The sequence below is a fragment of the Scomber japonicus genome, chromosome 21 (genome assembly GCF_027409825.1).
Source record: "Scomber japonicus isolate fScoJap1 chromosome 21, fScoJap1.pri, whole genome shotgun sequence".
NCBI lineage: Eukaryota > Metazoa > Chordata > Actinopteri > Scombriformes > Scombridae > Scomber > Scomber japonicus.
Genome location: NC_070598.1, coordinates 25,287,315 through 25,301,818, shown reverse-complemented (window position 1 = coordinate 25,301,818; position 14,504 = coordinate 25,287,315). Strand labels below are relative to the sequence as shown.

The following is a 14,504-nucleotide window of genomic DNA, read 5'->3' as shown; positions in this document are numbered from 1 at the left end:
TCCTTCTAGCTCTGTACTCTTTATCCATTGTTCTGATTTAACTTTCATCTTTTCCTTCTTCCCTGCAGAATCACATCGCCTTCGCTGAGGTCACATGACGTGGAGTCGGCCGTGTGGCAGACCCATTGGACGTCCACGCTCTTCACCGTCCAATCCTATTAGCCGGAGCGCAGCGCTAAACCCATTGTGTGTGTGTGTCAGTCTGCGGTATGATGTTCTATGTTGTCTTTATCAGGCCCCTGTTGTCATTTGCAGCTTCTTGTACATAAAGAAAAAATACAAATAAAGAAATAGGAGTCAGTAAGTCAGTGAGACAGGTTGCTTTTGCTTTCTCCATCTATGCACTTATTCTGAATCTTTGTCAGACTCTCGCCTCCCAAATGAAGCTTGTTGCCAGGCGATGCCTGATACACACTTGTTGCAAGAAGAATGAAACAAGAACTGGATTACACCATCTCAGCTCTCTACATGAAACATTTTCTCATGATCTGGTTATTCTGTGAACAACAGCACTGTTAATATTAAAGAGGCCTCCAACAAGATGGCTGCAGGCAAAACTGTTCAATAAATTCAGTGAGCGAACAGAGCGAGATGAAAAAAACGTGTGAAGTTGCTACAGTCAGTTTGCGTCTTTCAGATTTTGTTACTGCTGTTATCACATTACCTTCCTCACATTCAGAGCAGTGGTTCCCACCCTGGGGGTTGATATTATAAATCTGGAGGTCATATGTTTATTAATGGCAAAAAATAATAAAAAAAATAATTTAATCATTGTTTTTCTCTTTACACTGTTTCATTTGAAGCTGAACAGGTGGGGAACCATTGATTTCTAGAGGACTGCTGTACATATCAGAATGTGACACCATATTCTGGAGAAATTAAGAACTAATGGGCCTATATTCATCAAACTATGTATTTTTAATTTATTGAAAGACAAAACAAAAATATCTACTGCTCCTTTTCACAAACTTTATAAGATCCAGACACACTTCTGTCTGATTGTCTGATGCTAGCTTGCTGTGTATGGTAGTGCATTACTGCTACCTGTAGTTCAGTGGAATAGTATGAAACCACAGATACACATGCACCTATAAATTACATTCATACAACAACATTTAATTGAATTATGTAGTTTGATTGCATAATTACTGCTTGGATTATATTAACATGTAATGTTTATCTGAATGAAAGAAGCTTATTATTCATATATCACACTGAAATCAGAAGAAGATTTGGGATTATATCCAGAATCTTGCATGTTGTCAGGTTTATGCAACAAAAGCACTTTGGTTGAAAGATGTTGGTGTCACTTAACTATCAACAAACATGTTGAGCTTCAAGTCATTGCAGATTTTTCTGTATGAAAAGAAACCATGATCTTTCTCCAAGTGCTGCCAGTGCCTAACACAACCATAACAAGTTTAATAATGCTGTAGTTTCTGTTAGCAGATATTGAGCTAGACAGAAAATATCATTTATCCAGCCGTATGTTACTGCAAAACATAATTGGGAATGCACCGGCTACCTATACTAGTCTGCCTACCCTTGGTTTGGTTTGCACTTTCTCTCCATACACCTTTTTTAGAAAATCGCGAAATTTTCTAGAAAAGCATGTGACTGAAAAACCTAGTGAGTGGGAGTTTCTTGTTTGTCAGAATATATTCTTCATAGTTTGGTTTTTCCTTTTTATGACTGAGGAAATGTAAGGATTCCTTTAAATGGATGAACATCTCTCAGCAATCATGTGATCATTTGTAAACTGAACATGGTTGGTTCTTATTCTTGACTCTCTTAAGTTGGATATTTACAATATGTTTTGATAAATACAGGCCCAAGTTAAAGTAGCAAATCAGAACACATGTATGTAAAAGGCTCAACTGTAAATGTCATTTTGTGGGGACGTAAATCTGTTTGCACAGTCGTGTTATGGGGACTCGCTTCCTAAAAAAGACTCAATGCAATGTCCTCTGAAGTGATGAAAATGAGTATGTGTGTGTGCGTGCATTGTGTGTGTGTAGGGGTTTGTGTGTGTGTGAGTGTCTAACTCAAACCAATGAAATGACTAAACACTACACTGAGTGTGTTCTAACATGAATACAGTAACTGTCAAAGGTTTCTAAGCCGCACCAGACAATCACTCGTCCCTATTTCTTTCTTCCCTCTTTGTAGTTCAGTATTGGTTGTGTGGTAGCAGGTGTAATAATCTAACACTGTACATGATGACATGGACATGGTGAACAGAGCACACATCATCTCTGCAAACCATTGTCAAAATAATGATCATAATTTGCTTGTTTTTGTCATGTAAAAGTTGAAAATAAAATAGAAACGTCAGTCTGACTCACAGGCCAAAACTGAGATTTTTATTGTATGCGTTTATTCACTTATTGTCTCACATCTGAGGTCACATCAAGTTACAGTGATGTTACAGTAGAAGGAAGTGTGGAGATTTCCTCCCTTCTTGTTTCTCAGAGACAGCGTTTATTCACGGTCTGTGTCTTTTAATATGATAGCGTGCAGTTTCTGTAGTTCCAGTTCATGGCCAATCAGGACAAGAACACCTCTGATCATCATTGAGACTACAACTTTTGTCATTGCTCTTTTTTCTCTTAAAGTTTTAATCATACAGCTCAGGTTCATTTTAACAGGATCAGCTTTTGTATCCACACAGTCAGCTGTCACCATAGATACCAGTCAAACTGCTAGTATACTAGTTGTCTATGAGAAGGCCTGAACCTTTTACTATCTTGGTTGGGATCAGAGAGTTTTAGTGTCCACTAACTTAAAGAAACATTATAGCATGTTAGGAAATCTTTCTCTTCTCTGACTTCTCCAAGATGAGTTGGAGAGATGTGTTCAGTCTAGCTGGAAGCAAGAGCGGAATACTAGCTAGTTCCAACAAAAGAGAAATAAATGTTTCTTATCAAAGAACTTCAACCTCACCTGTCCTCCAAACTAAATAAAATACATCTTCATTTTCATATGTAATGCCCCTGTTGACAAGACATAGTTTGTCAGTGCCTAACAGAAGTCACCTTTACAACAATGATTCATATGGTCATTTTCTGATCTGCCGGTGCCACAATTTGTTCAATTTAGGCTGTGGCTCAGGAGGTAGAGTGGTCGTCCTCCAATTGGAAGATTGGTTTCTCCAGTTCACGTGTCGATGTGTCCTTGGGCAAGACACTTAACCCCAAATTGCTCCCGTTGCTGTACCAACGGTGTATGAATGAGAATGGAAAAACATAAATTCTCCCTGGTTGGCACCCTGCTCCTGCCATCAGTGTATGAATGTGTGTGAATGGGTGAAGAGTTGTAATGTAAAGCGCTTAGAGTGGTCGTAAAGACTAGAAAGGCGAAATATAAGTACAGTCCATTTACCATTTAGGCACCAAAACTATTTGGTCAGGGTTAAAAGATAGTCATGCTACTTCAGCTTTTACATGTGACAGAAAACCGTCATGATTCAAAAAGCCACTCGAGATATTTGTCCTGTTGATGTGAGTTCGGATCATTTTAGACATTTGTTCTCTTTTGATGGAGGTAGGATATCCACAGCAAACATATTATCCAACATGTTGGAGTGTTTCTTTTAGACTATATAAACAAGATGGAGTTTATACTCATTTCACATTGTTATTCAGTAAACAGCAAAGCCAAATTCAGTGAAATATTATGAGAAATCATTCTGAGGCATTAAGCTGTTAAAAGTGATGTTGAAGCAACAAAGATATGAGAGCAGCCATGATACATGTCTGTCTTTCTATGTGTGCTGTATCCCCATTGGCTGCATCATCATCAACAGATTAATGATGTGATCACTTCAACATTGCCATCCCCAACCATTTCAGCTTTTTAGCCTCTTTTAGTCTATTTCTCTTTTACTGTACAGTGTAAGTTTCTCTGATCAACCTCTGTATGTAGCCACACTTTGATAAAGTCACTAAAGCCCCACTATGTGACTTTTAAGTGTTGCATTCTCACAAAGTCACAAAGCTAAGTACCAGTTTTTCAAAAAAAAGAAATACTCAGTCATCTTCGAAAATTCCAGAAAGTCACACACTTGTTCTTAAGGTACTTCTAGAATGCTCCAAGAGTCATGGAACCATGTGAATGAACATTAAGTTATATTTGACCGTGACCAAACATGACTGGCTGCCAAATTGTACTACTACCACTAATAATAATAATAAAAATAATAATAATTCACTGTATTTATAGAGCACCTTTCATACAAGGTATGTAGCTCAAAGTGCTTCACAGATAGAAAATATAATAACAATTGTAAGATTAGACAATTTGTTGAAAAGATATTCAGTAAAAATAAGTTAAAATGTCACTTATTAAAAGCCAAATTAAATAAATATGTTTTCAGCTGTTTAAAAATGTTCGCACATCTCTAATAGCTTTGGGCAAACTATTCCATCATTTTGCAGCATAATGATGAATGTCCTTGTTCAGTTTGTATGAAGTAAAACATACCTTTTATTATCATTTGTTATCATTAAACATACTCTATTAATTTATGTTTTCATACAAAATTAAGAATTTGTATTGTTGTCATTTCACATGACATATTATGTCAGATTATCAGATTATCTAACAGATTTGCATCTTAGTTAACAGTTTCATTTAGATAGTCAAAAGAGTATTTGAAGCTACCTTCAGAAAGTGATTTTAATCCACGTACATAGAATACATCTTTATTGTCCACCAGGGTTTTTAAAAATTGACTTTGGGTTTTCTGAAGTTTGCTGTGTGTTTAATTGTCAGAAAAAACTGATACTTAACTCTGTGAGTGGAATGTAATAGTTGTACATGAGAGGTACAAACCTGGCTAGCAAACAAAGTTAGCATTTAGCTGTTACAGAGTCAGATATTTTGTTGGAAGCTACTGGAAGTTTGCTAGCAGATTAGCCATAAAAATCTAGTGATATATGTAGTGTGTGTGTGTGTGTGTGTGTGTGTCCTTTTTGATGTTTTTCTTCCCCCTAGTGGACAAAAATGGATGAATGCAGCTTTAACTGATTCATCAAATGAATACTTTTCTGCCCTTTGATTAACTACTTTAAACTTCCTTCTCTTAATGTTGGCGATAAAGTGATAAGTATATTTGCAGTGTATCTAAGTCCAAGTGCCATCCTTCATCACTCCCTGAAGTCAGTCTCCTTCGTAGCAATAACATGTCAGGCTTTCTTTCCCATTAGGACAGAGGATAAGAACGCATTGAAGGTCTAATTCTTTGCCCCTTCAAATCTCTATTTTTGTAATAATCACTGAAGCACTTCTGAATAAGGACGCCAGGGAAGGAACATGCAAATAGCAGCACTTTAAATCAAGCTGTATCTCTTCTCATTGCTAATGAAATGGCTAAACGCGTCGCCGCAGCTTGAAAACAAACATCACACAGAATATTCAGGACTCTAAAAAAAAAAAAAATCTGCTCAAAATGTGCATCGCAAAAGAGCTACTACACTATCCTAGCATATTTAAAGAAAAAGAGAATTGTAAAAATGTATATGTTTAAAGTATAAATATAAATATAAATATATATATATATATATATCCTTTTGGTCATCTTCTACATTACTGCAGTCTATTTTCTTATGACTGTGCACTGTGTGAGTGTTCACGATAAATGGTTCTTTTTTCCTCCAGATAATAATGTTATTGCTTCTTCATGTCATTTTACTAAATGAGGTATACTTCATGTTATTGTTCAGAATTACAATTACATTTTTTTATACTCTGTTTTGTGAATAGTGATATTCATGTTTGTTATGTTAATATTACATTATGTTTCTGACCCGGCTGTGTATTCCATATTGTTCCTCAATCAAGCTCCTTCTGAGGTTTTAGACATAAGTTACAAATGTTTGGAAATGTGATTTGTTTGCTTCTAGTGGATCATTTTGTATGGATGTTGTTGCTCTTCTTCTAACCCGGTTCTTTTTTTATATTATTCATGTTTCCTTTTCAAATTTAGCTTCTTTTCAATCTGAGTTGGAATTGTGACCTTTTACACTGTAGAAAAGAAGAAATTTACAGCCTTTGAATAAAAAAAACATTGAATGGAATCAAATATTTGCCTCCAGAAAGAGTCTCATTCCTCCCATGTAAAGCATGTAATCTGAGTGTTCTGCACTTCTTTCACTGAGAAACAATCAAATGAGTTATCATGGTGCATTTTTATAGTCTTATGATACTTTTAAACATTACAAGAATTTTCAGAGGCAGTCTTTTGCCTTGACAGAGTTTCAGTCCCAGATTCCTCAGAATAATATTTTACATTGTAGCCTTTGGTAGATTTTTATCTCTGTGGATCCTCAGTGGCAGAAAATCTGACTTTTTATTTAATTTAGCTTTACAGTTCATATGTTCATTCTTGGCCAAACAGAACCAACTTCAGGGCAGCTGACAAAAACTGCCGGTGGTGGATCTGGTTTATGTAAACCACAGGGGTCAAACTGGGACTCTGAAACTAAGTGTTCAGTTTAGCAGTGAAGTGGTTCAGAAGCAGAGTCAGCAAGTTATCTGAAGAAATATAAAGTAAGACAATGAGTCATTTTAGCAACAAAGTTAACATCTTTAGATCTGTAATATAATTCCATGGTCGTGATGCACCAAATCATAACATTTAACAATCCTGTCTCTTAGAAATGATGCTCATATGCAAGTCAATAACACCAGCATATACATTTAGCTAGACCAGAGAGCTACTGCCATGCATGTTTTAGGTATCTTCTCACTCTAACACACCTGATTCTAATAATTAACTCATTATCAAGCCATTTGACAAGCTTCAGCTACTTGAGAATGACTCATGCCATTCAACTGGTGTGTTAGAGTGAGGAGATACCTAAAGCATGCAGGGCAGTAGCTCTCCAGGAGCAAACCACTGAGTTAGACACATGATGCTCCTGAATTACATTTTCTCTCAACATAATGAGAAAATGTTAATTCATGTATTTGGTAAGTTGCAAAAATGCTGATACTCAGAGTGTCTTGGTGTGTGAGTGGTTAAGGTGCATCATGCCACATAAAGGCAGCGTCCCTGGTTTGATTCTGGTAAGGGACCTTTGCTGCAGGTCATCCCTCTCTCTCCATGTTTCCTGTCAACCTCTATGCTGTCAACTGATAAATATAAAAAGGCAAAAATGATGCTACTGAACATATGAGTGAAATGTTCAGAGACAGCATACCCAGTTTGTTGTTATGGTGTTTTCTTCCCCACCAAAATATGTACTGTATGGCATGATTCAACTTTTGATAGTTGTGTTTAGGCTCTGGCAGCACTTGGTTAAGGTTAGAGTCTTGGTCTATTCAGTGACTTGAAGCACGATGTGTATTTTAACATTTAAGCAAAATAGCAATCTTTCACCAACCTGAACCAAAGTGCTTTTGTTGTCTAAATCTGAACACACATGGGACTCAGGATGTGAACCTAGGTCTCTAGTGTCAGAGTCCTGCATCTTGTACCTCCCCAACCTATCCCAATCCCTTCCCTCTGACTTCAGAGCAATATATAAATGTAGCACTTCATTGATTCAAAAATAGATTATCCTGTGAATCTAATCCAGGCAGTGATTACATTTTTAAACACAACTTAATTGGGAAAACAATAATGAATATGAAGATCTTTTCTAGGAGACAGGTTTGCATTTGGTCACCAGAGTTCATGTCCCCATTGAAAAGTATTAATGCCCTTCACATCACATCTATATAAAACAATATTGAAGGGCAGGGAGAAGAAACCCGCAGAGCTTCTGCATGAACTCATTCACAAATTTCACACCATCAATCTAGAAATGCTAAATTTTTCCTCTCTGAATTAATATTGACATTGATAAGTCGCTCTTGCGGTCTCATTTGCTGAGGAGGACCATATGGTGCAGCTAAAAGCTCCAGAACAACCAGGTAAGTGACCATTAGGTGAATATTGTTTCTAACACTCAGAGGCGGTCCTGGCTAGTCTTGCGCCCTGGGCGGACCGACTATCGGTGCCCCTCCCCACAAATCCTTCATCACACAAAAAATAAGATAAATAAATGAAATATAGTATGTAAACACCAAAGTAAATTACACACATCCGTCATCATACAAATGAATAAAATAAAATGAATAAATGAAAAATACTAATAATTAACGTAATCTGACAGACTTTCACCCTTTTTACAACACATACAATAACTTACATGTAGCTATAGCGGGTCTGTATTCATTTTATAAATGTATTACTATTTATTTGGAAGCAGCAGTTAAGTGTTGTGTGGCCTGGGCTCATAATCATCACAGGTCAGTCTATCCCCCGCCCCTCTCCCCCCCTTGCTTTTCCTCTGAGAATGAGGGTAGCCTATTAAAGCCCATAGACTGTATGTAAGATAAGTTAAGATAAGTTAAAGCCTTGGATGTACATCCATGGCTGAGGCTGTATCTGTTGACTGTATGTTATCACAGTGGAAGGCTAAGCTCGAGGGGTGTGGCGATGACATGATCGAAACGCAGGTATACGTCTTCACCATCCACACGAACACTCAAGGGCTGCGTTTGCGATTTTTTTCACCCTGGGACCAGGTTTCAGAAAGCTTCGTTTTCAGGCAATGTGTTTACAGTATTCGTTTGGACGATCGGCCAAAACGATGCAAAACACCTGCGTTTAAACCAAAAAGCGTCTCCGTGTGGATGGCCCCTGAGACTAACTCACAGCCTGCTCACAGCCTCTGCAGTCGCAAATTGATCCCCCGCCCCCTCCCTTTTGCCTTTTCTTCTGACATACACAACCTGTATACATGACTCTCAGCAGCAAGTTGACATGATAGTAGGGTCGCCTCATCGCCCACTGCACCAACTGGATGTGGAAATGAGCGGTATTAGTCTAGAAAACTGGCGATCTTTTTTTTTTTTGTTGAGGGCGCTCGTGCGCCCCCAAGTAGATTGCGCCCTGGGCGGTTGCCCACTTTGCCCATAGCAAAAACCGCCACTGCTAACACTGATAATGAACCATCTAGCCACGAGTGAGCAGGGCAACCTGGTTCCAGACTTCTGAGTCTCACATCTCATTGGTTCAGTGACTCATACTTAATAGGTCTGGTGTTGTGGTCAGTAATGGCTGTTACCATGACTGCAAAAACAATCGAACCAATCAGAGTTCTTTAAGACTGGGACGTCATCTTCCCTTGACAGGTGTGGATGAGAATTTTGCAGCTGTACAAGTCGTTGTTGACTGAAATTATTCTGGTCTGATGAATATGCCTGTTACTTTGATTAGTTAAGGTGGAATAGCCTCCCAACCCCTGCAGCTGAGGCTGCATAATTACGTGCACATGATTATAGAGGGGCAGGTGCTCAAACTCAGAAAAGGGCAGCTGCGTGCCAAATTTTTTTTCCGGTCCTTTACACAATATGGAAAGTAATGTAAAATTAAAAGATAAAGTGCTAATAGAAAGCTAACTACTTAGCTGTGTGTCCTGTGTAGGTGAAAGTGAAATGCAATTGCCATGTCTTTTGTGTCAACAAATTATTGTCAACATGAGTTCATTCACATTATCAAAGTCACAATAAACTTTATATCTAAACCTCGGACCTGTACTTCAGACCTGTAGCAAAGTCCTTCTAAGGCAAGTCATCTCACTCGGCGGCAAAATTGGCCACGCCTCCGGGCAGCTATTTGGCCAACCGGCTATCTAAATGAATAGGGAGAGAACTGTATCTCCATTTTCCGAGGTCTAAGGGACATAAAAAACATATGTTTTGAAATCACGATGAAAATCAAACTATAATCGCTGAAAGGGTTTGATGGTTTGGTATCAAATTAACGTTTTAAAAGCCTTTTTCCTTACAGGCATCTTGGACTGCGCATGCGCAATACTTCACGACAGTCTTCATTTACGGCAGGCACTGACAGCAAGACGTCATCTTACGCTCACAGCAGAGACAGGAGTTTGCTCACAGTCAACTTTCCCAGATCATGCCACAATTTTGGATAAAGCATTACAAAATATATGTACACAAAGTAGTATAAACTGCTGATCATGTGTTTTAAAATGTCGCTGTTGGAAATGACTTCCAAGTGTCGCAAAAAACGTGACCGCGTAGGACCAGCAAAATGATTGGAGCAACGGCACCAGAAGAGGCGGGACATGTGCAAACACCGGCCATCTTGGCGTTATGTAGTTTCCCTATGCATTTCAATGGGAGATTTTTTCAGTGATATGTCTCCTCTTATTATAATGTCTCTGCCTGTAGTGAGGGAAATATAATCCGCCGTAAACATGGTGCATTTTATTTTGAAAATTAACACGGTGCTTTATTTTGTATTTTATACACACTTTCCTGTCCCGCACGATCTGCTCTGTGCTACATTGACGTCCGGCAAAAATAGAAGCTGACACATTGACTAAAATAGAGCGTTTTTCTGAAATATTACCCTTATTTAAGCACGTTGAATAAGTGGATGGTGACTAGTTAGACCATAACTCACAGGTTCACGTTAATCCACTGTCACATCTCCTCAGTTATCCATGGGGCAGCTGCTTCTCCTTCTCACTCACTCACTCACCCACTCTCTCTCTCTCTCTCTCTCTGTCTCTCTGGCGGCTCTGTGACCGAGCGGAGCCGCAACGGATAGGGGAGCAGCAGGCTCAACACACACAACAACCCCGTATTATAAGAAAATGGGTACGGTAGAATACTGTGGATTTTTTGTACCGCCATTTTTTTTACACCCCTAACAGGAATTTATTCATGTTATTTAAAAAAAAAAAAAAGACACACACACACACACACACACACACAGAGGGCACTTTTTAATACGAGGCAAAAAGGGCAGGGGCTCAAGCACCCCTAGGGCCCTATGTGTGCACGTGCCTGAGGCTGAGTATATAGAATCACTATTAATGTCTTGACCAGACATTTCATTTCAATCCATCTAATTGGTGTTGATCTTTTTAACAAAAGTCACAGGATCACCAAAGTCAGTAGGATTCATCCACTGGGGCCCATAAACATCAAATTTCATGGTAAGTCTCTTTGATATTCAAGTGATAACACTGACATTAATGAGACGATTAAGGACAGAGGTTCCTCAACCAAATCCCAGGGACAATCAGAAAATGGCATGTGATAGGTTAATTCTACTCAGTCTACAAACTACTGTGAGACACTTATCTACCACACAGTTACATCTCTGACTCATTTGTCCTGAAAAAAGGACAAACCAACACATCATAGATGGTATTTTGTAATGGATGGCTGCTTTGGTAACATTTGTATCTGTCAGATGTGGTTTGATATGGAGTGGGATTGAAAAACAATACATTTCCATCCTTTTCAGAACTGCTTTCAGTGAGTCTGACCCAAATTTTCACCCCAAGAGAAAGCCTTTGAGTAGGGACATATCAGCTCCTCCCTTGGGAGATTTTTTTTAATGCAAAAACAAATATTATTATTATTATATAAAAACAAGCTGATAAAGCGTTGACACTTTCAGAATCTAGGATCAATGAGTTTTTGGGAGAAACCTGACAGTACAACTAAGTGTGGGTCCTTTATATGGTTTGATGTAATCCACAGTAAACATGATTGTGATATTTGAAATGTTTCTGAGAAGTTCTTACGTGACATGCCTCCAAAGTGTGTACCTGTGTCTTCAGAGACAGTGTGCTTTATACAGTACACTCTTAATTAAAACCAGTATGGTATCATGGATATTAATTAGCTTTGAATTGTTGTGTAGAGGATGATAGCTCAGTGGAGTTCATTGTCCGACTATGTTAGGGGTGACTTTACAAAGGTTCTCGTGAGATTTGCTCCGATTTAATATGCTGAAGAATCCCTTTGAGATGAGAGGCAAAGTGTCTTCAAGTATCTACAATCAAATCCTGTTGCCCTCAATTCAACCTCTATTAATATCTATGATCTGGATGACTGAGAATCACAGATGTATTTATAGATCGTTAACAGGATCACATGTATGTTGCAATATGAAGATTAAACAAAAAACTATTTGTTCCCATTGTATCTATGGTAACATCATGATAGGAAGGTTTCACCTCTGATAATAGCTGCTGTCAGAAGTGTGTGTTATCACACCACACGTGTTAGTGTGCATTTTTCTAGGCTCTGGTAACATTTTACAAATATAAAACCTTCATGGTTTAACCCTCACATACTGTTCATGTTCTGACTCATAATTAGTCTCTACACCAATTCACATTCATAAATTCCTCATCAGTCATTAAAGTCCATGTAAAGTAAGAATAAATATGTTTTCTGAGTTTGACATACCACATGGCAGGGTGGTGTTGTTAACCACCCTGCCAAATTTGAATGATTAAAAAAATCACCAAATATATGAAATTAGGCTTCAAAGTTGTGTAAAGATGTGCCTCTTACTCTGCTCCCAAACGCTGTGGGTGTGCCCGCCAAGTTCACTGAAACCCTGCCCCCTACCAAGTGTCACCTGTCAATCAAAGTCACCACCTCTACCAGAAACATGGACGCTACGTCTGAGAGGTTTCTGCTGCTAATTCAGCGGCTAGTTTGGCGGCTAACTCGGCTGCTAGCTCTGTGGTTAGCTTGGTGGCTAACTGGCTAACTGGCTAACTGTAGACTGTACAAACATAGCATATATAAAAATGTGCATTTTATTTCCAGGTGTGTATACTGTGGGTCACATTAGGAAAGCTCCAGCTAACAGAAATGTGAATGTGGTGTTTATAAAGCTCTCAAATGTCAGGAAATGTTTTTCACTACAGTAATGTGACTGGTCAGAGGGAACAATTGGCAGTAAGTTTGAGTGGTGGTTCCATATCCAGCTTCCTTATTACATTTGTGCTGTGATCTGCAGATTGTATGTAAAGATGGACATAGCACAGTTGGAGCCTTGAAGAAGGCCAGAGCTGCTTCTGGTTTGCTCCATTTTTAGTGTGTGGACATAAGGAGTACACATGCTCTGGAAAAACATTGAGAAGTGTGCTATTTTAGCTTAATTGTGCAGAATGACACTGTACTGACTTCACTGTGGAAAATGAGCAGTATGACAATATTGAAAGTAGTCGATGTAGTGTAAATGTCACACATGAGTCTGTCAAAATGAAAATCCAGATATAATCATCATCATTTTTTGATAAAATAAATGTCAACTAACATCAAAGATACATCAAACATACATGAAAGCCAGTTTAGACGCTGAACTCCATCTTTCACATACTGCACTTGACTGCTTCCAACAGAGAGCACACAGTCTGATTCCACATTTTCCACCATAATGTCAAAGAAACAGAGAAACTGACATTAAACATAGAACATGAAACAGCAGGACTACATACTCCACATGCTGATCAACACAGTCATGATCATGAGTATCATTAGAGCTTTACCTCATACCAAAAGAATCGAACAAAATCAATGAAGCGTAATGTAGCAATAAACAGGCTATTCAAAATAAAATGTAACACTTTACTTTAAGGTCCCCTGTGTAGCAGCTTTAAGTTGTCGACAACTCACTGTTATGTTGCATATGTATGAACTGATCATGAATGACAATATAGTAAAACACTGTTAATCCTTAAATACTGTTCAAGTCAAATTTGACCCATTTGAACATTTGACAGCTGTAAAAAAAAAACTAAATGTCTTTTACTCTGAAATTTGAGTTCAGAAAAAGAAAATATTTTATATTCGCAGGAATAATGATTACCTCGCTGCCACACCATGGGAAATATCTAAATTATCTCAGCTGGGGGGCGGGGGTGTGTGTGTGTGGCGGGGGGAGGGTCATGAGACTATAAAGGTACCTGGCAGCAAGACTTAGGCCCTGTTTACACCTGTCCAGTAAAGGACAGTTGACAGTTGAAGCCAGTTTTGTTGTGAGTATGTGCAGTATATGCACCGTAACCACTCTGCCATGAAAATATATCTGTATATCACAGAGTCATCATCAGGAGCGGTGACGATTGTCCATCATGCTCATAATGGCAATTAATTAAAGCTAAATATTAGGGCTGGACGATTATGGCAAAAATCATAATCACGATTATTTTGATCGATATTGATCGATAATTGATATCACGATTAAAATTCAATTATTCGTCCAGCCCTACTAAATATAGCAAAATGAATTCTTAAAAATGACAGTGACGCAGCCTTTAAAAGAACATTAACAGTCTCCTGTGAATAACATTTTAACTCTCTCTCTCTCTCTGCTAGCAGCATTAATGCCAAAGAAACCTACATCTGAATGGCTAATGTTACATCTTCCATGGCTGAAAAGGGCTATAAAGCTATAAAGTGCTCTCAGTTTATACAATATGTCAAGTATACAGAGCATTTAAAGAGAGAGAGTGAAGCTGGGAGGATATATTGTTTTGCTTGTCTGTCTGTGAAGATGAAATCTGGGCCTTTTCTTTCCATTCTATCACACTGCTGAATATGTTGTCAAGCAGCTGCCTGTCAGCTCAGCTCTATTATCTGTGTGTTCAAGTGCAACTTTCAGCTTTTCAGAT

The 14,504-nt window shown here is 38.3% G+C and overlaps 1 protein-coding gene across 1 annotated transcript in view; it reads left to right on the top strand.

Annotated features, from left to right (window-relative positions):
- Nucleotides 1–98, top strand: part of plppr5b (phospholipid phosphatase related 5b) — a 148,483-nt gene extending 148,385 nt beyond the window's left edge. Inside the window, exon 6 of the mRNA XM_053342479.1 lies at nucleotides 69–98. Within this exon, the coding sequence (XP_053198454.1) occupies nucleotides 69–98 (30 nt within the window). The remainder of the gene's footprint in view (nucleotides 1–68) is intronic.
- The last annotated feature ends 14,406 nt before the right edge of the window (nucleotides 99–14,504 follow it).